Raw genomic sequence first — 25,872 nt, 5'->3', positions numbered from 1 at the left:
GCGAGTCAAAGGGTTCTGCATCAGAGGAGGGCACTTACGTGGAGTGTGCTTTCCCTGATACCATTTGGATGACAGACGTGGAAGCATCGCTGCCTTTGTGAAGCCGGGCAATCTTACACCCCCTGGCAATCGGTCAGTACTATTGGAAAAGGCAGTGGAAAGCAGGGGATGAAGGTGTTTTACACTTTATTTGATGCATTTTCCAATAGTGTGCTGAAATTAATCCTAGAATAATACTAATTTTTCAAGCACCACCCAGAGAATGTCATTTGAGCTTTGTGCTGACACCTGTTCAGAAGAAAATGTCAGTACAGCATTTAGGGAACAGCAGATCTAGCTCTGCGATTTGGAAGAACTAAAGCCGAGTTTAATTCATCTGTCCCAGATCTCTGCCTTGCATTGGTAGAAATCAGCAACGACCATTAGCAAGCCTGTAGAATTCCTCCCTCGGAAGTCAGACTGGAATAGTGTAATCGTTCCTGCCTTCGTTTGCCTGCATATATTGGCAGGAATTGACTTGCCAGTCTTACTGAGGCTGCCGAGTTTGATGACAGGAATCCTGCTTCGGAGGCTCTGTCAGCATCAATCCAGGCTACCTACTATTACCTATTAATTCGGTGCTTTGATATTGATTACAATACATCTTACAGTGTTTCTGCCATGCGAAATTCAGTAAAACCCACAGATCGAAATACACTATTGGCTGCATATGCTGCAGTAATATACAGGGTTTTAATTGCCTTTCTGAGAAAAAGTACAAACTTAAATACTTGTCTCAATGGAAATATAAAGTAGATTGCAACCTTGAATGAACTCCAAAGTGGCTGAATAGATGATGTTCTTGGAAAATACAGAGATACTATTGTTTATGCATATTGGCATATCAGCATGTGCATACTATGTTGGTAGTACCTAGCAGCTCCAATTATTATAATTATAGACAGATTTTCAAAGGCGCATGCGTGGTGCTTAAGGAGCGGGCCCCAAAGACCTATAGGGAACGTACTGTCTCTTGCTGTGGTCAGTACCAGGTGCTTCATGGAATAGCACAGCTCTTTATGGGTGGACTGTACTATCACCGATGGCTCAAGCAAATTCATCGTTCACACATGACTAACTTTACACCTTAATTTGCCCGAACAAGAAGCCGTCACAATTTCTCTAGCCATTGAAATCGGGTTTTTTCTAATTGGAATTAGTAAAATCTGTTTCTTTGTCTCTGCGACAATTTCGTATGGGGAGTACAGAGAGACATATATTCCCAAAACACAGTGATTCATTTTGATTAAATTGTTCATGTTTCTGGTTTTACTTGCAGTTGGAGAGCGTCAAGTTTTGTGAAGTTGGTAAAAATAATTCTGCCCCTGTATGTGCCACTTTCACGGTGCTGTGCGTGTTTGCTCTCCCACACGGCATTCTGTGAAACGATCTGTTAGTTGTGAACAAAATTATCGGCTTTTGCAAATTAGAAACCAGATCCAGCCATCCACAAATGACAGAGAGATTTCTGAACATCTCTAACAGGGAAGACACAAAGAGACAGTTTACTGGGCTATGTGTACATGGGGGGGGGGTGTGGTATATGCATACATCGAGCTAAGAACATTGTTCTAAGTAGGTGTTTGCATACTTCTCAAGAGACTTGAAATACCAGACACAGAGCACTGCAGGGGGATATACGTTTTATGCCAGGAAGCAAATCTATATTAGTAACTGGATAATAATCTGTAGAATACATATAACTGATTTTATTGAAAAGTCTTAAGGCACAATGCATGTGATAAGCATGTTCATTATTGTAAATTCGATATTAAACATTTTTTTTTCACAGACTAAAACTATTTTTCTCTCTCTGTCTCCTGTAGTTCTCACTAGTTTAGTAATTCCGTTACGGAGGGGTTTTGCTTTGTTTTAAGAGAAAGAACTTGTTTTGCATCTTTTCCAAGACTGAAAGGAAGAAATATACATTGCAAACCAAATGACAGAGCAGAAACTATGTATCCATAGCAGGTTCAGTAAATACCATGCGTACGGTCAGGTCCAAGTACTCTGTACAAAGGCAATATTTAAGAGTTTCGTTGCCATTAGAATGTTATTTACTTAAAGATTAAATGATTTTTTTTTTCCGTTTCCCGATCATCTTGTGTCTCAAGTGTCATCCTACTTGTTCCTGGTTTTGCTAAGAGCTAGCCCATGTCAGATACTCAATTCAGCCTCCTGAACTACTTGATTCTTTTGCCCCAAGTTCGGTCAGTAACATGTTCTGCTGAATTTTAATTTAGGGTAGCATACGTATACAGCTTATAGTTAAGGGTTTCCAAAGAGCAAACAACTCACAAAACACTGTCCTTAAGCTCTTCAGAATTACTTTTTTTTTAAAATATTAAACAAAAGAAATAACCCTAAATGCCGATATTAATTCACAGGGTAGTTTAGCGCCCGATATTAAATGTTAAGTGCTAATAGCGAATGTATGGAGACAGCGTCATATTTTGTAATCTAAGTACTTTTAAGTAGCACAAGGTCTTTCAACATAATTAGTAGAGAATATTGAGCCCAGCCAGAAATATGGGATTCATCATTAAATTCAGAGGCTTCTTTATCTCTGTGAGTCTAATCATGTGTGCAGAAGACTAATTGTTAATGGCACAGGCTTTATTGCTCTTAGCTTTCCTCTGTTTTAAATGGAATGGCCTGCTTTGTGAGAAATAATTAGATTTTATTGTTCTACCTGTATCGAGCCTTGTTGATAATGTTGTGGTTTTACCAATTCAGATTCAGAGAGCAATTAGTGTTAGCGATGATGTTTCATTTTAAATCACAAAGTATTGTTATTTTTCCTCCTTTTTCCTTTATATTCTTTTCTTTTCTCTTGTGACAGTAATAGATGTAACATCTCTAACTTTTAATGGGAAACTGTCAATAATTAACAAATGAAAAACCTTTGGGTTTGCAATATGCAGATTTAAGAATATAGCTTCTTCTGTTGGCATATGCTGTAATGATTTGTAGGACACCTCACCTGTGCCTTTGCAATCAGAAAATGTAAAGCCTCAAGGCAATGACAGTGCATTACATAATCATATACAATTTTCAGTGATTTACAAACTCATTGTTTGACCTTTTTTTTTGGTTGGGTGAGTTATGATTATGCTTAAGGATTAATTAGCCTTCTGGTACTTGCTCACGTAGAAGAAAGATTTGCTTATCTGTAGCAAGGGTCATTCGCTCTGTCTTGAAGTCTCTGCAGAAAACCCTCTCATGTTTTTCAGTTTTAGCAAATCTCAGAATTAATATAAGCTGAGGTTTTATTTGAAACCAAGGGAAGTGTGTCAGGGACGTTTAACAGATCTGTTGCTTGGAGCTTCAGAGGCGGGATCTTGGCTCTTTTGGCATAAGTACCAAGTCTCTTGTTGACGACATTTCAGAGTGATTTTAGAATGAGATTCTTGTCCCGAACACATAGTAGGAAAAAATAACAATATGACTGAGAAGTCACTGAGAGATGCATTTCTCTGTGTACAGGATGGAAGTTTATATATCTTTTGTTCAGGTCTGCATTTCACGTTTCCAAAAATGTCCCCCACAGACTTCCAAGGGTGTCTGTTGGTGCTGCAGTGTGCGCACCCTCTACTGTCAGTGCCCTCTTGCTAGGATAGTTCTAAAAAACCAGGAGAATAATTAATAGTTTTTTCTTTCTCATACCAAGGTAAATTCTTCAAGAATTTGTAGTTGTTCACCCTGTATTAGTAGGTCATGACATTGATCTAACACTACTGAAAATCTGTTTATCAATTCTTGGGTAAACTTTAATTTAGATGTATTTTCATCCTAAAGACAGAACGTTACACATATTTGTGGGCGTTATTTAAGAAACTCAGAAGGGGATTGTTCACTTGCTAGACTTGAGGGAAGATTTTCCCTATTTTAATGACTGTACTGTAATTCAGACATTGACATCTATTTACAAATACGTTCGTTAAGTTACAACTTTTCTGGGAAGATGGGGAACATTGAAACATCACACCTATAGCTGTTTGTTAAAAAATATTGGGTTCCAACATCTGAAGTGGAGACTCTAAGAAATGCAGGACTCAAAGTGCATAGGAATGGACTTTAAAATCCCTTGCCCAGCACAAACAGACTCATTTTTTTTTTTTCCAGTAAAGTTCCTGTGTTCCTAAAGCGCTGATTTCTCCATGACACAAGTTCATCTCAAACCCAACGCTCTTTGAGATCCTCAAGAACAGTGTTGTTTTGTCTTCATCTCCTTAGCGGTCCTATTCAACTAAAGCGTGGTTGATGTGATGCCCACACAGAATATAATGTCCAAATCGGGACTTCTGAAATTTATACAATATTTCAGTAGATAGAGCACTCATCCAGGCTTGCAAGACTGAAACTCTGGGCTCTTTGTAGCCTCAGGGAGATCAAATTCATACCTTTCATTTCCCATTAAAGTGCCCTAGGTATTCAGCACGGAGGGCATTGTCCATTCCAGTTACATCTCTGTCATTCTGCAAAAAACCCCTCCAGGTTCTCGGACTGAACAGACACAGTATGTCTGTAGTTTAGTCACCGAGGCAGTCGCCCGGGTCAACAGAGATCTCGGTCCAGTTATTAATCCAAGAATGGTTTAAACTGCCATTGGGGAAAATCCTCCGTGTGAAGATTAGGAGCAGTCCCCAGACGAGGGATCAACACCCAACCCTCTCTTTCTTGCTTGTGGTAAAGAGGTGTTCTAACCCCCAAATTACAAATTATTCTGCTGCTCTTTGGTTCCAATTAATTTTAACATAGAGATGTTTTCCACACGGTTGTGGAGTGTAGAGAGTGCTTCTGGCCGAGAGCAGGTGGTTGGAGCATTACAGAAATGGGTAAAAGATGTGAGTTTGAACCTTTTCACGCTGAGAATGATGTGGAACTTTTACCTCTTTTTCTCAATAGCGTATAAAAGAAAGTGACTCGTATTGCTTCCTTCCATTATGCTTTTTTTAACAGGAATGACCCTTGCGCACTTTTTTGAAAAGAATGGTTTAGGTGCATGAATGTAGTAGTAGAGGATTATTTTGGGACTGGCTGTAGCAATTTAAGAAGCAACCACTACGCTGCCTCTTTGTGTTGTTACCTTTTCCCTGTCAGTGATTACTGCCTCCAAAGCAGACCATTCTTACTCCCTGTCGATCCAGAGTCAGCCAGGTTAGCCTGAACCAGCAGTAAAGGTGATTTAAACTAATCTGTTTGACTTGTTATTGAACTGGTCTTGAAACATTCACCCAACCCAACAATGGGGCTCTGCTTTGTGAATGGCAGCATCTAACAGAGAAGTAGAGTAGAGACGGTGCGGAGCATTAACTTCTTGCACGGTTTCAGGTCGGCGCCCGGAGCCCGTCTGCCGGCTCCCTAAATCGCAGAGGGTGGCAGAACTCGGAATTCCTCTCTGATGCTGGCAGCCCAGAATGCCTGATTTCCCCACGTGTGCTACCAGAAAATACCTCTTAAAACACCATGGGTCACAGTTTGGAATTCAGGTGCTTAAAAGTTAGGTAGTTACATGACCAGCACAGGAGTGCCTAGGTCTTTTCGTATATTCAGATCCTTGTGTTTTTCCTCTCGTTTACTGCATTTATCATACAGTATTTAGTAAAAACAATGAGGGGAAAAAAAAGGACCAAACAAATAGGGTTGTTCTATCCCACCGATATGATAGAACAGTTAAATTAATGGCTAAATCTAATTAGGAAATGAAAAATTACAGCTTGTCTGCTGCCAATACTAAAGCCAATGGACTGTGAGATAGAGCTATGGTTACACTCCAAAATTATCTCACCATTGTTGAATCTTAAGGTGGCTTTGCTGCCTGCACTTGGAAATAAAATAATCCTAGCAATTATGGTTTGCAATTTGTAAGTGGTTTGAAATGTAGTGGCTTTTACTATAATAAATGGATTATTGTATGTTGACAAAGTACAGGTTTAATTAACAGTGACAGATAAAGCTCTTGCATTTAGAAGCTGTTTATATTAAAAATTACCTGATAAAAAGGGGTTTTTTAAGCATTCTAAGTACTCAGTTATGCATTACCATCTTGATCTGCTACCATATGTATTCATCATTGCATGGATGTTGCTTGGAATCACAGCAAGTTTTTCTGAGACATTAGACTGTCATAATAACTGATAGATCAATGGCTTGATTTACATATTTATTATGGAGAAACTGCTTGTTTTCATCAACATAACTTAGATTTTATGCATCCTTTGTCTAAAGTTAATTTGAAAATATTAATTTTCCAGTGACAGCTCAGTCGTCTTCCTGTTTAATCACTTAATTTCCCTTCTACCTAAGAATGACATTCAGTGAAATGAATGAGAAATGATAACTTCAGGATGTCATTGTCCTTACTGACTAAGAGCAAACAGACAGTCCAAGAGAGGTCTGCGTAGCTGTACAAAATATATCAATCGCAAAAGCTAATTACTTTACATTTTTTGCCTTAACATAAAAACATAACTTTAAAAATATTTTTTCTTTAGTTTATTGATTTTCTGAAGTCTAAAAATGTACATTTTTTGGAAAAAATAATCCTAAACAGGAAAAAAAAAGTGCCATCTGTCAGAAGTAGAAATGCTGTTTTACTCTGCACATTTTGTTTTCAGCATCATATTTGGCATCATCTGGATCACACTGTCTTAATGCTTCAATGACAGGAATTTGCAAAGAGGCACTCTTGATGGATCCCTGGGAAAAGAGTCACTGAAGTATTTTCATGAAAAAAAAAAGTGTTGGTAATTTTTTTTTTTAATTCCCTACTTTTCATTAATTTTATCCATTTCTGCAATTCAAGGTAGTAAAGATGTCCAAAGGTTGAGAGGAAGGAAATGGATGAAAGGGAGTGGCTTATAGCTTTCCGTATTGTTGCACTTTGTATGACAGAGCTGAACGGACAAGGTAGGGAGAAAGAAAAAAGAGGAATTAAAATGAGGAGACTAAGGAATTGAAGAGTGTAAAAGGTAGGAGAGAGGAATGGGCAAGATAAGAAGCTGGGTACATGCAAAAAGGACAGTAGTCCTGGTGATGTTCGTAGTTTAGCCGGATCAGAAGTGTTAGTATTTAACCCCTTGGTAACAGACCTTTTAGGAATTAGAAAAGATTTATAAAGTCATCTTGAATTTCCATCGCTGTTTGTGTCTTTACAGATTCTTTCTATCAAGGCTATTTCTTATTGTATTTTCTGGTGGTATGCATCAGGTCTTTCTTTAAAATAGTGCTCTTATCTGCCCTTTGCATCCTGCATCAACACCGGAAGCTCAGCCTATTGCCTAAGGGTACCTCCACCAAGATCTCCTACCTTCTTCTGGGTGAGCTCCACGTAGCCTCACTGCTCCTAGTGAGGATTTTACTGATATGAACTGAATACCTAGTTTGTTTGGTCAGTGGATTTTAAGAATGAAAATGAGAATTTTTTGTTTTCATATGCTATCAGTTTAGCACATACATCAGATGTGTGCTGCTAGGGACAGTGGACATGATTTTAGCCTCCAGCTTGTTACTAACTTTAGTTTGGTAGAGGTTCAATCTAGTTCACTTATTTGGCTTGCCTCTGTTGCATGACTAAAGATCTGAGGGAAAAAAAGCTTAGAGTCCCAGCATCTGTTAATTTAAGCTATTTAAAGTACAAATGAATCAGAGGAAAGGTTTTTAAACCATTTTCTTAGAGGGTTTCCTCCACTCACTGCTTGTGTCTATATTGAAAATGATTGAAATTATTTTAAAATTCCAAGTTACAAAGCAGCCATTAGAAAATGATTTTGAGACAACAATTATCATAACTCCTATAATACAGTAATGTGCTCCACCAGTGGGAACGTTCAGTGGTGAGCTTGGAAATGCCTGTAAGGTATCATTCTTCCTGTTAGACAAAACCCCGACGGCTGCTTAAAATTGTTGTATGTCATGGATGCTACACAGGCAGCTAAAGGCTCCATGAAAATGCACTACCTCTGTAGTTTGTAGGCACTACAGGAAATTTAATTGAAGCAGTTTGTGTGGTGTTATAGGACATAAAATCAGAGATGTTCCTTGCTCTTATTACATACTTAAAAATATTATCTTAAAGTGCTCCCTAATAGTTTCTTATAATTTTGCCTTGGTTTTAAAAAACAATGTCTTTGAGTACAAGTAGATGAAAAATCCCTTGGTAACTAGGGTAATTACAGAGATTTTCAATTACCAATCTACATGTTCACTGACTTTTCATTTATATCTTTCTTTTAAAATGAAGTTGTATTGCAAGATGAAGTAGATGCATCTTCTGTTTTGGCTTCTCTTCATGTTCTCAAGAATTTGTTGTTCCTTTGGGTCCTTTTGCTGTTGGCTCTCTGCTATTTTTTGAAGTTGTTCCATACTGTGAGAACAATAATACATGCCACAATTGCATTCCCCTTATCCCAAGCCTAACCACTGTCTTTCACCAGGTATTTACGCGATATGAACGTTTCTTTTTATTTTGGATATGGATATGTATTTTTATTTGCGTGTGTATTCATAATCACATGCTTACAAATATACATATACATTATGGTTTCGTGTCTACACAATATCATAACCTTGTACATTTTATAGGTGTAGAAACACATGGCAACACCCTCCATGGTATGTTAATGTAAGCTGAAGAAGTTGAAGAAATTGCAACAGATACACTTTCAAAATTAATGTTCTCAAGCTGCATGTATTTGGTGAATATTGTGTAATAACAGGAGTTCCCCATTAAGCCAAATGAACTGATTATGAAAACTGGAGGATAAAATAAAGGTTAAATTTGCAGTGTTGCCAAACTGACGTTGACGATAAAAAACTGAAAATGTTGGGGGCTAAATTCAGGGATTGTGTGAATAACACCTTGTTATAGCCCAATCTTTTCAAAATTTACTAATGCACTTTCGAGCATGTTTTTCAATTAGCTAAATATCACAGCTGCATCTTACACATCAGGAAGTCAGTGTTAGCTCAGCTTCCATGCTGAGAGGCCAGAGGGCTTTTCGGTAGAAGGGAAGGGAAACCAACGTGAAGCTTTAAGGCGAGACAGTTGATTGCCTTTTTTGTTTGCTACCATTCTTCCTTCTTCCTGGCCACGCAAATAACACCAATTTACATTAAAAATGTATGCAGATAATTTTGACTTCTGTTTATGTTACCATTAAATGTGACCCTTTGTGATTTACAGTTGCAGTTTTAATCTTGAATTAGTGTGGCTGATCACAATTATTTGCCTTTTTAATTGAAATGAAGTAGGAAAGAGAGGTTTCCTGAATATGTCACTTGCTGTACAAATGTTTCTTCCTTGCTTCCCAAGTAAACATCTCACTATGGTGAGTGGGATTGGAAGACAGAACAGTGCATGTAATTGCACAGTTTGTTATGCAGTTGAAAGACTAGGAGAGGGCATGGCTCTGGAATAAAAAAATTACAGCTTTCTACCTGTGTTACAGAAGAAGAAATGCGTAGAAATACCAAACTACAGGATATAGTCCTTTTTTTTGTAGCAGAATTATTAAGTCAGCCTTGCTTTACTTCTTTTGCAGAGGTACACAGTACCTATTTTTATTTTACTGTATTTACAGTGTGCAGTTATGATTGTCTTTAAAAAGCTGTGGGGTGTGAAATGGGAATATATATATATTTTACATTAAAGGGTTCAGAATTGCTTTTCCTGAGGAAATTGTCAGTGATGCCAGAGAATATCAAAGTCAGTGTGAAGCTGTTATGCTAAAAACTTGCTTTTCATTCATTTTCTCTGCCTCTGTATTTGAAACTGTGATAAAGGTTGAAAGTGTAGAGGTGACTGATACAATTATGAATGCAGTGACTGTTTAGTTAATTGGCAGCACTTTGAATAAAGGTACCATTTAGAAATTATTCATTGATACATATTTCATGATTAATAGGTGGAGCTCGGATCTTCAGCTCGTTGAAAAGCATATTCAAATTGTTTTAGTAAATTCGTAACAGATGCTGCTCTAACAAATTGTTATAAAACACATTATAATGTGTAGATATAACTGAAGCAATATATATCATTTCACTGTTATTCAGTGTCACTGTTTTCTTACATCATTTCTCACATCAGTGTAACACTGAATAAAGTAGGGCTTTTTTTCTAATGAAGAGTATGGGGAATAAAACCTTATCCTGTTTGTGAAATGCCAGCTCCATCAAAATCAGTGGTGAAATTTCCACTATCACCACCATGTTCAAAAGTAAAATTCAAATTTCAGTGTTATAAATTGGTATGAGTGCCTTGATTTCACTCTAAAAAAAGGTTTCTAGATTGAACAACAATATCGTAGTTAATGTATATTGAAGTTACTTCTTCATAGCTACTCCCAAGCCACTCTCACGAAGGAAGAACTTGTTTAAGTTTTCAGTGGAAGTTCAAGTCTTGGTTGTGGTCATTCAAGCCCTCTTTGTGTCTATGAACTAATTTCCTGTGAAGCAGCACCCTTTATGAATCTCTGAAGTCCCTACAGGCCTTTGAGCTTCCTTTCTTATTGCTCCTCCACCAATGTGGGTGATGGTGAGCAGTATCTTCTGCTATTGTCTGTCTCCATCCTTCGCCTTACAGTCACCCAAGTTCATTGTTGTTCTCTCTGAAGGGGGTTTAATCCTGCACATACGTGCACCATACTCTCTTTTGCAGTCTCCTACTGAGTCGTTCAGTGAGTAGATATTCACATCCGTATGACCCATGGATGACAGCGGGACTGAGGTCTTGGTTTGGAAAGTATCATTACTGTGGTTAAAATCTGTCTGAATGCACTGAGAATCCACCAGTCAACGTGTGCTATTTTGGGTTAATTTCACATGAATCTTCAGTTATCGAGAGTACTGAATTAACCTCCTATGATTCTGAGAACATGAAAAAGTTGCAGTTCAAATGGTTATGCAAAGTCCACAGATTAATATATTTGATCTTCTCAAGGATCCCACAAGCTATTGACACGCACATTGAGAGAATTCAGGAAAACAGATGGTCAATATTCACAGGACGGACTAAAACAAGGTGATCAGGCCATCAAAAAATGCGATACAAAATTCAAGTTGCCTGTGAAAAAACTAATTTGGAGCAGGTGGGGAGAAAATTACAATGTGCCATCAAACCGAAAGCAGAGCCTCTCGCTGTGGTTTGGGGGTGGTTGCTGTTTTGAGGATGCAGGAGCATTGATGTGTATCCTCGCTGCTGGACACCACCACATTTACTGTGAGGAATTTTGTGTTATCAGCTTCATGACAAAAGAGGACATTTACTCAAGAAAACTCTTCCAGAACAGCCTATGAGAGAAGCACCGTACTTTGAATGATATTTTCCCAGAATTTTTCTTTGTAGCTTTGAAATGCATTATAGGCTTGTTGAACTCATCATTCGAAGCAAACTTGTCGAGGACCACCACATACCAAAAGACGCCAGCTCACGCAGAGCATCGAGTGTAAAATTTGCAAACCTGTTTCTTCCACCACTGTAAGAAATAGTTCTCACAACACAAATATCAAAATTCATGGATTCCCTCTCATTCTCTCTGTCTATCTCAGATTGCAACATATTTCATCCAGTGCACCAAATGTCCTCAGGGAAACTGGGGGTGAAAAGAATCCCTGCGCATTAAAATGAATTCACCCAGACAATTGGTGAAAAAAAATGAAAATCGTATTTTTCCCAAGACAACCGCTCCATTTCTGGCCTCTCTTACAAATCCTTAGGGAAGGTCTACAAAATACCTTCAAGAGGCTATGTTAGGACAATAATTCACATCTATTGGACACTAAAACCAGAGACTCAACAGAGGTTTTATTGCACATTATAATTTTGGTTTCCATTAATTTCTTGTATTCCAGAGGCAACAATTTCCTGTCTCTTTCCCCTGTCCTGTCAGACTAAATTCCTGATCATCTTGTTTTAGTCTCTTCTGTGAATACTGAACATCTCTTTTCCCAAGTTCTTTAAATGACTTAGTTGAACGTGAACAATTTGTCTTAACCATGTTTCGCTTGAAGGTTACTGCTCCTATCCCAAAACCGAAGATAAGCTTTTATACGAGTCTCATTTTTTTCTCACAACCACATTACTTGTTCTAATAAAATCTTCCTTGCAGACCTTACTTCACATCTATCCTTAGATGGTCTCAACTAAAGCAACGACTATATCACATCCTGGGGAAGAGAACAGTGAGCCGTTTTCACTTTTTATGGCACTTTGTTGTGCAAACACAGACACACGCATGCATATATGTGCATATATATGTGCATTTATATACATATGTTCAGTGGCCAAGTGGAAAGGCAGATGCTCCTGTATCTGAAAAGTGCTAGTTTTGCTTTTGTGAGTGCATTAGTATGGCATGTGGTCAAATACAGGTAATTTTCAACGTTTTTGATCAGATACAGGAAAAGAGTGCCCAGCAATTGGCTGATGCTGTGTGGGTTTGGGTTTTGAAGGCACTGCTCTTGTCCAAATGCTACAGCTGCTAACTGAAAACCTTGGGGCATCTGTGCTGTGAGTCAGCGTCTAGATTTTAGAGTTTTTAATTTCCCAAATGATGCTGGTGACTCTTTCAAATAAGGGTTGGTTCCACAACAATTGGTGACTTTTCCAACACAACAGCTAAATCCAAACTGTTAAAATGTAAGGGAAATATCGTTCAATAATTTATAGTGTTAAATAATGAGCTTTCATAGGAAATTTTTCCTAAAAATTTTTTAGAAGTAATAGGATAAAAATCTCCTTGGAATATTCAGATGCCTAAACATAGCAAATTATTAAATTGTATTTATTTAAAAACATAACTACTTGTTGTTTCTAAAGAGCAAAGCCTGATACAGTTACACAACGGACAATAGCAATACAACTCACTGGAGCCCATAGTACTTTCTTTGAATCCAAGGAATTAAATACTACTTAAAGGAAATTACATATATATCGAAACAGGGATAAAATTTACCCTCCAAAACATTCAATTTTTTCTTAAACAATCTTAGGAAATTGTTTAAGAAAGCAATCTTTTGTTTGGTAGAACACATTGCATATGGGTTGGAAGCTTCCTAAATTACTTAAGTATCTCTCTAAAGTCATTCACTGGCTTTAGTTTAGAAGACTGTTTTATTGGAAAAGTGTTGCTGAAATAACAGCTCCATGAGGTTTCATTTTTGATTTCCAGTGCTCTGTTTACAAGTAAAAATGATTTCTTTTTCTCCACCTAAGCACACTGCAAATCTAACAAGGAATTTGAAGCAAACTGGGTCCTCTCCTGTTGTGTTACCAATGGGAATAAACTTCCTAGGGCTTAAATGGTGCCATGACTTCCACCTGAGCATCACTGTGCTCTTCAGCCTGTGCCCTCAGCTGGTAACCACTTGGCCCAGGTGATGCACGTGTAGCTTACTAGAGGTTAGTGCACAAATACGTTGATTTGCAGAAGGGGGCTTGGTTTGCCTGTTGTCAGCACTACCTGGAGCTGGGAGCCCAGCGTCCTGCAGCCTGGCTTCCCCAGAGCTGGCCGGTTTGTCTGCAGAGTGGATGAGAGCGTGTTGCTTCTGGGCAGGCTGGTGGATGTGTCCAAGGTTTGGTGAGTGCTGGTTGGAGAGGGTTGGAATAGCCTTTGATGGCAGTAGGGGTGGCAGTACTGAATGGAGAGCAGGAGAAGGGGAAATTTATGCCTGTTTTCATAAATTTATAGGGATGCCTGTGCTCTAGTACCCTAAAATCACACACCTGAGCTTTTCATTGTTTCTGAGCCCATCTGTCCAAAATGTGACTCCACCTCTGCTTTATTTAGTACTTCCCAGACACTGTATCTGCTGATAATACTCAGCCCTGTCTAATCAGGGGACAGGGAAATTGTTATGTTAATAGGGCAGAATAAGAATTTTACTGTCAATGGGTGCAAAGGTTTTCTGAGAGCCTTTCAGTAAAGGCACAAGAATATTTCAATATGGGTTATTTGTTAATCATCCTTTTTAATTAGGATTTCTTGCTTGTTCTGTCCTTTGCCTGCCTGCAACTCTCAGATGAGTAATTGCCACATATCTTTAGAAGGATATCATAGCAACCAAAACACAAGGAAGACAATAAATGAGAAAGTCTACAGTCCGGTAGCTTATTTTAGCAGACCTTAAGCAATGGAAATGCAGCTTTGATCGCAGAGCCTGAATTAATTTCTTGTATTTGATCTTCCTTTGAGCTACCATTACAATTTACTTTTTAGTAAATGACTTCTGATGAGCAGATGACTTTAACCTTCTCAGTCCTGTCCCTTCACTGTGTTATCGTGGACTGTAGATTAAACAAAACCTACCCTGATAGAAGTAAATTTAAGCAATATAGTTTTATTTTGTGATGCCAGAATAACTGTTATAGTTGCTAAGTACCTTCATTAGTTAGCTGAACTTGATGTAATCTGGTCTGAAGTGTTAATTTTATCCTTGTATGGACCTAGAAAAGGTTGCTAGAAAAGTGAAAAATATCACTAGCAACAAAAAAGTAATGAAAGTATTTTTCTAGGACTGAAGTGCTCCAATATTCTCTTACCTGCCTTCCTTCTCAAAGGAATTGTATCTTTTGCTTCATATGTTTTATGGAGCCATAAGCTTGCAGAAGTAGTCAGCTGGGTGTGTATTATTTGTGTTAGCTGATCAAACTTCAGAGTAACCTGCCACTTTGAGGTGGTTCTTCTAATTCTTTCACTAGATCAACTGCCAACAAGGTATTTTTTATCCTAGTGCAAGGTGACTGATAAAAGCGCTCTCTACATGGAACTGATAAGAAATGAATAATCTCACAGACAAAAATATACAGTCTTTGCAAGAGACAGGATTATCACTTGTGTGAAGTAGTAATACCAGGGAAACGCAATCAATTGAGGAGAAGAAATTTGTGAGCCAGCAGTAGGTAGTATATGGGGTTCTTCTACCCTGAACCTACAGGAAGCTGTTAGGAGATGAACAGCAGCATTAGAAAAATGTAGGTCTTGGTTAGTCTTGTTAGGAGTGTTTCTCAGGAACATATTTGCATGCTGCTTTTGAGAATTAAATTACGCTTGGAAGAGTGAGAAAAATGAATAGTTGCCAAAGAGGTGTCAAACATGTTCACTCAAATTCTTTAAGTCATGTTCCAAGTAATGTAAAGAATTTCCCATGTGTATTTATCAAGGAAGCTTTCAAAGCAGGACATCTGAGCCCGGTGTAAGGCCAGAAGCACACCCAGGCAGTGAGATAGTAGGTGTAAAAGACTTGTCACCCCTATGCTAAGTTAAAAAAGTAAGTAGTAGTAAGTTTGGAGCAACCAGTTAGAGCTCTGCTGTGGCTGGTTGTCCTCTCTGAATGCTGTCATCCTCCAGCAGTGGAGGGCCAGTTGTGGTTTCCCGTGACGCTAAGCTTTCCACTACCAGGAAAGCAGTCTGTCTCTTTGCAGTGGCCTATACAAGGAAAGCAGCACGGGCCTAGAGAAATGTAGAGGTTTCTGCTGTGGTTGCTGCGAGAAGTGCTTTGTTTCATTGTTTCCTGCTTTGCATAGCCATGAACTGATGTCAAAGAAATGTCACAGAATCCTCCTGGGCTGCATTTGTTGTTGCTCCTATCCGTTCCTACCTGCTCCTTTATTCCTACAGCTGTACTTTGTCAGTCACCTTCCACCTTTTGCCTCTCCGATCGCAAATTCTTGTTTCTCGCACCCATCAACAGAGATGCATTTATTCTCTCCATTGCCTCTTTGCATTTAGTTCATATTCTACTCTTATTCTCCATGCCTCTTCTTTACCTGTGAATTTACCTGCCTTGGATTTTTATATCATTTTCTTTTCTTGCCCTCAGCTGGCACAGCTGCCATCTGACTTTTCTTTTGTGTGATGTATCTTTTTTCCTCCATTCTTATGTTCTACAGTGTGTGAAATCCACTGAACTGTGGAGTTGCCAAGAAGCATCATACAGTGAGGAAAAGATAAAAGTATTGAACTATGAGAGTACTTTAAGCTCCATGTGCTGCCACAGACAGGACAGGCTCCCTTTAGTACAGCTCTATGTTGTAAAAATTTTAAGACTAATTATAATATACGTTGCTCATTCATTTTTTGCTTTCTTGGGCATATAATCTAACTCCACCTGGGAGAAATGGCCTTTCTCAGAATAAGCCTGTGCTAGAGGTGTAGGGGTTTTTTGTTTCTGAATATCTTTATCACCTGTAGAGCAGCCACAGAAAAGAACACTGAACTTTCAACAATTTAACATACTACGTTTGCAGATCCAGTAACATAAAAGCTTCCAAGAGTTTATGTATTTTAAAACTTGGCTTTAGTCAAATGCACATATTAGCAATAATATGTTGGTATTTATCTCCATCAAATTGTTGCTTTCTATTTGAGTATCATTTACATAAATATGTTTAAAGTGTGATGTTTAGTTTGCACGGGCTTTGTCCATCCTTATTACATGTCTGTGATTACACTTTACTGCTTGCTTTCTAACCAATTTAGAAAAAGAAACATACTGCAGCCAAAGCACCAGCATCAGTCTAAAAATGTATGTAACTGCTGTTTACTGAAAAATGGAGAGGGAGCTTGCAGTAAGAATATATTTTTTTGATTGGAAGAAGAATAATATTAGCATTACACATGTTGCATAAAAGCAGTTTTATTGACCTCATATTGCCTACAAGATGAAAGGAAAGTTTAAAAGGAATAGTAGCTAATGTACAATAGCAGAGGACCTGAAATACGATTTATTGCATAGATCAGATTTCCTCCTCTTAGCTTCTTTCCAGATGAAAACAGATTTTTTCAAATGTACCAGGGTTTCTTAAAATGCAAAATCCATTTTTTTCCCCTGTATTTTTATTTTTTGAATGATCAGGATATAGGTACCACAGTAGTTCCATATGAAAATGTATAGGCACTTTTAAAATAGATATTTTCTACATAATTATTGGGGAAGTGCACTTACAAAGAACAATTGTGTGATGTTGGCAGGTGTAATGTGAGTCAGAGGAGAAAACTAGTGGGGTTCAAGATTACATGACCTAATTCCATTCTCTTCAGTTTTTACATTTTTATACCGTCTTCATCACTTTAAACATTTTCCTGAAAAGCAGTAAGCTGTGTGACCAGCCTGTGCGAGGCATGATTCTCTTTCTCTAGAAACTTGTTGAGATTTTTAGGGTATAAAGATAATTTTGCTATTATTTTTTCCTTTGCTATGGCTTGTGTGTGTTTTTGAGTGTACATTCAAATGATTCTCCTATAGGAAATCTAGTAGTGAGATCTGAAGTATTGCTTAGTTACTCTGAATGTTCATGCCAGCCTTGAGGAACAGCCTGTCGCCTGTACAGGTGTATTCTGGAATGGGCTTCTTGGTCTCAGACTTCCCGGTGATGATTTAGATAGTCTGGGAGGTGACAAAAGCATACCGAGCTGTGAGCAGGTTGTTACCCTTCAGACTGAGGACTGTCCTCAACTGGAGATGGTAGAAAATGTTCCTATGAACTGAGGAAACTATGCCAAACTGAGCATCAGGGAGGAATCCTGGAGCACACAGGAGTGTAGAATAATTTGACTGTCTTTCAGGTCTGTACTTGGACAAGTAATGATAACTGTAGGGTAGTGTTTCACTTACTAGTCAGGATGGTGTCCATTCCCCTTGGGTTCAGTTTTAGTCAGCTGCTGTTCCTCTACAAACTCAGCCCTACCAGCCTCGTACTAGAAGACCAGAAGATATTTTGTTCTCTGGCTGTGCTGTCTCACTGTGTGACTTGTCTCTGTAAGCCACCTCTAATAAGTCACATCATTTAAAAATCACTTCTCCCATTTGGGGAAAGACTGGTGCTTAGAAGCAAACTGCTCAACGTTGTTGCAAAACAAATTTAAATGAAGAGAACCATAAATACTACGCTCCATTCGCTTGGGAGAAATGCATCTCATTTATAAGAGTCCATAGTTGCAGGAGTTGAATTCAGGCAACTCGGCCTTCCAGTTCTCTCAGAATAGCACAGCAGACAATACTCTTAATTTAGCCACAGCAAATACTCAACTGAAGTTGACCACCTAGCCATTTCCTCCTTCCTACTTTTCTTCCATGAAATTTTGTCCTCTCCTTCCACTCCCAGCCCAGTCCTCCCCTGATATGTGGCCCCCCCCAAGGGTAAGTTCTGTTCAACAGCATTCAAAGTATGGCTTAACATTTCTTGTAGCTGATAGTATGGCGATGCGTTAGTCGTGCTGCACGTGCTCATCTATGTTGTGCCATTTGCAAATGTGAAATCCTAGAAGTGGTTTCATTTCTTTGCTGACCATGGTCTCCCTTTGCATCTCAGAAATGCGTTGTGATTATGTGCAGTTTTAAGAGAGTCAACTCCAGAATGGTTTGAAAAACTCACTGTTCTCTCCAAGTTAAGCATATTCCCACATGGCAATTCCCTGGAATATAAAGGTTCATCAGCCTGCATGCCACCACTTTCTCTGATTCTTCTGGGTTTGCGTATTGGTAGGATCATCATGGGTATAGTCAGTGCAAGAGGCATTTTCATTTCCAGAAGAAAATGTTGTCTTCTATTCTGTATGTGGTTTAATAGCTCCTGACTCCTTTATGAAAGTCTGCAGGGAAAGAATTTACATTAACAGATACAGTAGCTGTATTGGGCCTTTAGATATGAACTCTAGAAACAACAACAAAAAATCCTTTCAGCTGGTTTGTGTCTCAAGAAGCAAAAACTTGAACTTGACTATCGTGTTCTGAAATAACAAAATGCAAATCTGCAAACAGCTTCTTACAAGTTATTCTTTGGAAGTTGATACCCTGGGTCCGTATTTATTCTTTAAACTGTACTAGCTAGGAACATAAGCTGTGTAGGTGTTAAGGAAAAGAAAAACAGATTACATTACAAAGCAAGATGCACACTGTTCGAATGCATCAATAATTCCCTTTTTCTTCTTTTTACAGCAGTCCTGAAAAAGATGCAAATATATTCTACAATTTAGAGTTGTACTGTTTATGACAGATGTACATTAATATAAAACTCTTTTCTTAATGCACACATGGATGAGCCAGATTTTGTACAGAAATAATTGGGCTAATTAAAATTGAGTGATTGCTTTAATTGCTTTTCAATACAACAACATTTTTCTACCTGTATCAGCTGTATGCCTTATTTTGAAATATTGGAAAGAAAGCAAAAGGGCTGACTACACTACATGAAAGGAAGCAAAATTTTTCCAGCCCTTTAAGATTTTTTTAATGTTAAAATGTCCTTTTCAATCAAAATAGTCTTGTCCTAACCCTTTCCACATGTATCTTTCTACATACAACTTCAGGTTTTTAATGTACACATGCATGAACGTAATGTCAAGATAATGACAGCCTTGGTATACATGGTGATTTATTTTTTAGTGTTTACTAATGAATGGTTTTAATAATGAACAATTACCTTTCAATTAATTTCAGGTTTTTATGCAGATCATAATACTTAGCTTGCCTTGTGTTCTTCCACGGGATGCAAACTTCACCTTCTCCAGTGGCATTATAAATGAAAACAGATTCTCCCCTTAATATCATATTTTTCTTTTTTTTTGTCTTGCCGCCTTAGTATCTAGTACTGGATTCACAGCACGCTCAAAACATCTATTGATTTCAAGCAATACTGTTTCAGATGCCCATTTATGTGTGCTAGCATCTTTTTTTTTCTTAAAGGGACTCTCCTTGCCCATCTTTTCAATTTGTACAGTGTCTTCACTTGCATCAATATTACCCAACTAACACTTGACACCTTGACGTATTTTCTGTTTGCATCAATCCTATTCTACTAATAGCATTATACTTCATTATTTTTCTCAATATTTACTGCTAATAATTATTACCTGAGTCCTGCTCTGTGTGGGAGTTTTCCAGCTATTAGTGACTTTTCAACTGTGTCGTGAATCATGTTGTTAGTGTTTAATAAATACGAGCGAAATGGAATTATATTTAACTTGGGCTTCCTTCTCATGAAAAACAAGATCTTTTTTTTTTTGACTAACTGCTGCAGCAGGGATGTAAATTCAGTTTAAAGGGTTTGTTCAGCTTGCTTGGGTTGAATGCTTGCCTGTTAAGGTCAATGGAAGTTTGCCATTTTCTTCCGCAGAGCTGTGATTTCCTTTGCTGTCCCCCTTCCCACCCGCTTTCTTTTCAAATAAATTATCGGTGTGATTCAACCCCAGCATGGTCCCTGGAAACCCCCACTTCCTCCTCCTTCTCCTTCCTTACATTTTGCTGTTCTCCTCTTCTCCAAAAGCTGTTGTAGGCTTTCCTGCTCTGTGTTGCTGTTCGTACTGGAATACTCATGGCTTGTTTCCATCTTGCCATTAAATTTTGCAAGGCCAGAGGTTTCGTTGATTAGTATACTGCTCTACGTTGTATGCCTCTGGGAATGCGTAGGGTATTTAAGAAATGCTTCTCTTAAGAAAAGAAAGAAGAGAGTATCCACCACTAAGTCTCTTTAAAAGTCACTTGGATCTCTGCGAAATATTGCTAAAGTTTGTGTGGGCTCCTTTGAAGAGACAAAAAGGCTGCAGCTCACATAGAGAGGAGAGATACTTCTCTGGACCTTCAGTAAAGTTTCATGGTCTTTTAGTTCAGATTCACACAGCTTTCTTCTTTAGAATCCTGTCTACATCACTGGTCAGTGAACATTCTTTTATTAAGATCTAAGATGTGTGTGTTGCACGTCTTGGAGATGGCAGAAGACACACCAAAACAAAATATATTCTGTCACTGAGGAAAAATAAACAACTAAATAGAAATTCTGCTTCAAGCTGCCATTGTAGCTCAGCATTTCTGTTCAGATGAGAGGGAGTTTTGTGTACTGAACATCTATATGACAGGCTTCAGCAAAAATGCTTCACGTCATGGTAGAAGAGCCATGGATGAAAAAGCAAAAAATTGCATTGGTGTAGAATGAAGACATGTGGCACCTTGTCTGAAAAGCGCTGCACAAACAAGGAGTAAGCCTTTTGGGGCTGGGGAAAAGAATGATACATTTCAAATCATAGGTTGTTTTTTTTTTAAAAAAAACTTTTATGAACATAATTTCCATTTTAAAACTGATGCTATATATATATGAAAACTTATCCATCACTAAATTCTTCTCTGTGGAACTGTTACTATCTCCAGGAGCTTTTTTACAAATTAATCTTATAAAAGAATCTTCACATTTTCCATTCGACTATGTAATACACCAAATCTCAGGAGATATTAAATGTGTGTCTGTGGGAGAATGCCGTGTTCCTTGCATAATTTAACTAGCATTATTATTCGGCAGCCTTCTTAAAGGAATAACAATTTCAAAGCTCTTTTTCTTGTTCTACATTCTGTGATGTGGTGCTTTTCTACATCCTTTGCTAGTTAAATAAAAAAACCTTAAGAGTCTTGAAACAGCGCTACTGCTGTGGCAGAAACTAGACAAGGAGAGATGAAAGTAGAGATTATATCTGGACCTTCATTTCAAGAAGTTACCCAAAAGAAAAATGCATAGTGATGGCAGAAATTATTTAGTACAGGTTTGTAGAAATGTATTTATAGAAATGAGTAAGAACTTAACTATGTCAATTTTCTGTTAATCATTCCTATTTTTCAGTTGATCCTTACTAAATTAACCTTATGGCAGCACTCAAGGCAGTAGAAATTATTCCTGAGAATCTGAAAAGCTATAACCAGCTACCTGACAATCTCGTTTCTACACTGTGTGCAACAGAGTATTCAGGGAACAAAAAAAATACTGGACTTTTTCTCCTTTACTGTCATTTTTGATCCACTTCCAGTGGACCTGGCAGTGTATAGAGTTCTGTGTGCTAGAGCTTATGCACTCCATTCTCTGTGTGGATTCTATGCGTTTATCTGTATTTGAGAGACAGAGACTAGGAGGTATTATGCTGTGAGATGAATAATCTGCTTAAATAGTAAAGCACCGGTAAGCGGTATTGAAAGCAATGAATGAGTTTCTTTGGTCATTTCGTATGCGGCCTGAATAATATTCGAAGGACTGACAGTCTGGCACTTTAGGCTCAGAGAGAACTTCTGGTTTTGTAGGGCAAGTTTGTCAGGTATGATGCGACAACACTTTTGTATGCAATTGAATGACTCCTTCGTGCTGACAACTTGGCTAACTATGAAAGAAGATAGTATTGGCTGTAGTTTAGGTCCCGCAGGTCTCTGTGGGAATTGCTGTCTGAGGTTTGGTTTTAATTTTTAAGTTTAATTTATGGCAAAGGCATGTTCATTCTAAGATAGCTTTTACGCTAAGGCTTACAAATGGGTAAGAAAAAGTTTAAGGTAGGGTTGACACAATGGAGGAGTTACCGTATGAGCAAAACATTCCCTTCAGGGAAAAATGTGGACATGGATTAGAAGAAAAAGATTAAACTTGGCATTGTTGTTGAGTGAGGGAGCTAGGTCAGTACAGCTCCATGCAGAAGAATTAAGCTTCACTGAGATCAGCTGAAAGTCTGACCATAAGGCTCGTTACTCTCCTACTTGGTGTTGTAAACTAGGCAGAAATCCACTAAGGTCACTGGTGTTACACCTGCACAAGTGATAACTGAACCATGCTCTAGAGTAGATATGTAACTGGCTGTGCAGCTGTGGGTGGCCCAGAGCATAGCAACAAGAAACTTGTGCTTTATTCCTTAATGAATTGGGTGCATTAAATGTATTAATGAAACATGAACTAACTGGAAGGAGTCTTTCCAGTCTGTTGGATAAATATGTACAACTTTAAAACTTCCCTATATTTGGTATGCTACATTTTTGTATGGTAAAAGTGTTAAGTACTAAATAGTAGTGCTGCTACTAGGGATGTTAACAAGCACAAGAGTTTTATGCAGTTGAATGGCATTCTTTGTTCCTTATTACTCCGCTTTGCTACTCTTTTGCATGACTAAGTTTGCAATTGTGTGCTTTTGAGTGTGTCTCGATGATTTGAATGGTGATGAAGGTGCTATTGTAAGGAATATGTGGGAGTATTCATCCACAGGAACATTTAAAAATATATATACACACACCATCTGGTGCAATGAGGTGTATTTCAAAGGCAAAATATTTGCTCTTTAGAAGTGTCTCAGAATTAAGAATATTTTTTTTTTCTTTGGGAAGGATGGTTTGGCAGTTTCTAGAAAAATTCTTCAGTTGGAGAAGGGGAAGGAACCTAACCAGGATATGGGTATTTTACAGTTCATTTTATTCATATTTAAAAAAAAAAGAAAAACCTCTTTTAAAGTATCTATTCAAGAACCGGAGAGTACTTGAAGAATAACATCATTAAAATTTCATACAAACATAATATCATTTAGCTATGCCTTCCTGATATTTGTTTATACAACCAGGATATATGTTCGCTCTCACAGAAAATGTTGAGTTGATTATCCCCTTATATCGCCTTTTCAGAGCTTTCCAGCATAGAAGACTCCAATCAGGATTCCCCTATGTAAACGATTTTTGTATTCACAACTCTGCAGAACAATGTATATTAAGCTATATGACTATGTTTTTCCTAAATACTGGTAAAGGTACTATGAAATTGTATAGGGCCAAGAACAGATGTTCAAAGACCCCTAGTAGCAGCACCTCTAGTGAGCGATGAATATATAACAATAACTTTTAGAGTTGTCAGCCTAGCATAGTAATGTGCACATTTAGCACATTTAAATGTGCCACTTTAATTCTGTGTAGTGCTATTTTTTTATTAGAACATTGTGTGCTTCAACATTAAATGTCTCTCAGATTTTTTTGTCAACTAAAGCTGATGGCAAATTTTTTTGAGAAGACTTAAAAACATGTTTATAAAAACAAGGTGAATGACATGGGGTTTTTTCTTCCAATTCCTTCTTTCTTTGCTCACTTGGCAGCTGCTTGCTGTTTTGCTCAGGATCAAAATCAGCCTAATGAGTTGCAGGTACAGAATTCATTTGGCTTGCCCAAAAAGTGTCCTTTATTAGTCTTCTGGAATTTTTGCAGTATACCAAGACATATTAGAAATCAGCTAATTCTTGTAGAAGAACTGGATGAAAGGTTTTGCTCATTTTTAAAAATCCACCATTAGTAGATGACTGGTTTTCTTTAATTACAGCAGGGATAAAACCCCCACTAAATTTACTATGTAGTATATCCATGTATCTTCTGTTTCTCCAGATATAAACAGGACTACTTATGAGTAATCATTTTTATGCATCTTTACTGATATTTTAAAAACTCCTAATATAGTAATGGATGTATGCTTCACTGATAGATTCAATTTCTTTATTATTGTGCCTCACAATTTGCCACAGTTCTTTTTTAGTGCTTTCCAGCTATCTTTTACATTTAAAAGTTTTTATGCAATGCAATCAGGATTTTTTTCTTATGCTTTGAGACAGATGACTTGTAATGCAGCTTTCGCTTCCTTTTATTCAGGATGACTTTTTAAGTAAAACAATCTTCTCTTGTAATAATGGAATTATAGTTTGTAGGATTGGTTTTTTCCCTGGAACAATTAAGAAGTCCAGTTATCATTTACATTTATGGATATGTCTTGTTGGGAATGAGCTGTGTCTGTACACTGCAAATGTAACCAGGCTGTGATCATTTACACTTTCTATAGAGATATTTTAGTAATGGCAGCATAAGATAACTAGCATATGTCTGCCTGACTGATGTCACCTTGGATAATGCGTTTTTCTTCTCTTTATCATACATGTTAAATCCTGCTCTTTGATCTAATATGGTACTCTGTAACAAACGTTAATGATTGCTGCTGTCAGATAGGACTTAATCCATTCCAGGGCCTGGATGTCTGATGTGTGAATAATTTGAAGCAATAACACCTTCTCTCCCCAGCCCTTGCTACGCATGCTGTTCTTCCTGACGGGATGTATTTAGAGACTTTAAACACTCCAGTCATGAATCCTCCCACCAGATTTTGATAATTCTGATTTTTGTCTAATTTTTTCTCAAATGGAAGCCTTTAAATATTCCTCTTATTTTTGTGCGGACTTCTGGCATTAACCTAAAGACAACTGATCACTTTGTTTTTCACATCTCTTGATAATTTGATTCATTGTGCAGTGACACCCACAGTATGAGTTCTGCGTTTGATTACCAGTACCTCATTTAACCTCTCCGCGTCCTTGCGTTTTATGCAAAGACTAATACTCTCCCGATTCACATAACTAGTCAGTCATCTGGGGGATTATATATATGTCTTCCTGCTGGGAGGTGGATTATCTGCGGATACAGTGTTTCCAGTTACTCCAAGGTGATGGAAAAGCTCCCCAAACTGACTCCTCGCAGGTGCTCCTGGCACTGCATTGGGACCCCGGGAGGTGGGAGCCCTTCTCCCTCACTGGGCCCAAAATGGCGGCTGCAGCTTTGCCTGTGGTGTCCTCAGCCCCTCTCCTCATCCCAGCGCTCCTGCTTCTCTTTACCACAGCAATTTTTGATTGCTTTATGGATGAGTACAGTTAAGTGATGCAGATACCTATTCCAGTTTTTTCCTACCTAAATTTATGTTCCTGATATAGCTTATTTCAGCAAAGTGTTTTAGTAACCACACAGCTTTGCATAGCTCTTCTGCAGGCTGAGGAACACTACTGAAAAATGAACACATTAAGACTATGTAAAACTTCTACTCTGTATCTAGAACAAAAATGTGTTTAGTACAACTGGGAGCAGGATTTGGCCCGTACTCCAATATCCATTAAATTGTGATAGCTCCTCCACTCTACGTCATAAATCTGTTGATTATATTTCTTTGAAAAGAAATTACTGCTTCAGCCAGACATTAATCTCTCATCAGATTTTATTATCTTTCTTATTTACACCGCTACTTGG

The 25,872-nt window shown here is 38.0% G+C and overlaps 1 protein-coding gene across 7 annotated transcripts in view; it reads left to right on the top strand.

Annotated features, from left to right (window-relative positions):
- Positions 1–25,872, top strand: part of NLGN1 (neuroligin 1) — a 400,680-nt gene that overhangs the window by 123,956 nt on the left and 250,852 nt on the right. The window contains exon 1 of one of the 7 annotated variants that reach the window (XM_054835939.1): positions 12,106–12,222. The exons of the other annotated variants lie outside the window; for them this stretch is intronic. Within the exon in view, the coding sequence (XP_054691914.1) occupies positions 12,174–12,222 (49 nt within the window). The 5' untranslated portion in view covers positions 12,106–12,173. Of the gene's footprint in view, positions 1–12,105; positions 12,223–25,872 lie in introns of those variants that run through there. 7 annotated transcript variants of the gene reach the window in all.

This window comes from Grus americana, chromosome 9, assembly GCF_028858705.1.
Source record: "Grus americana isolate bGruAme1 chromosome 9, bGruAme1.mat, whole genome shotgun sequence".
Taxonomy (NCBI): Eukaryota; Metazoa; Chordata; class Aves; order Gruiformes; family Gruidae; genus Grus; species Grus americana.
The sequence above is the reverse complement of the archived record's forward strand: the minus strand, read 5'-3'. Positions and strand labels throughout refer to the sequence as shown.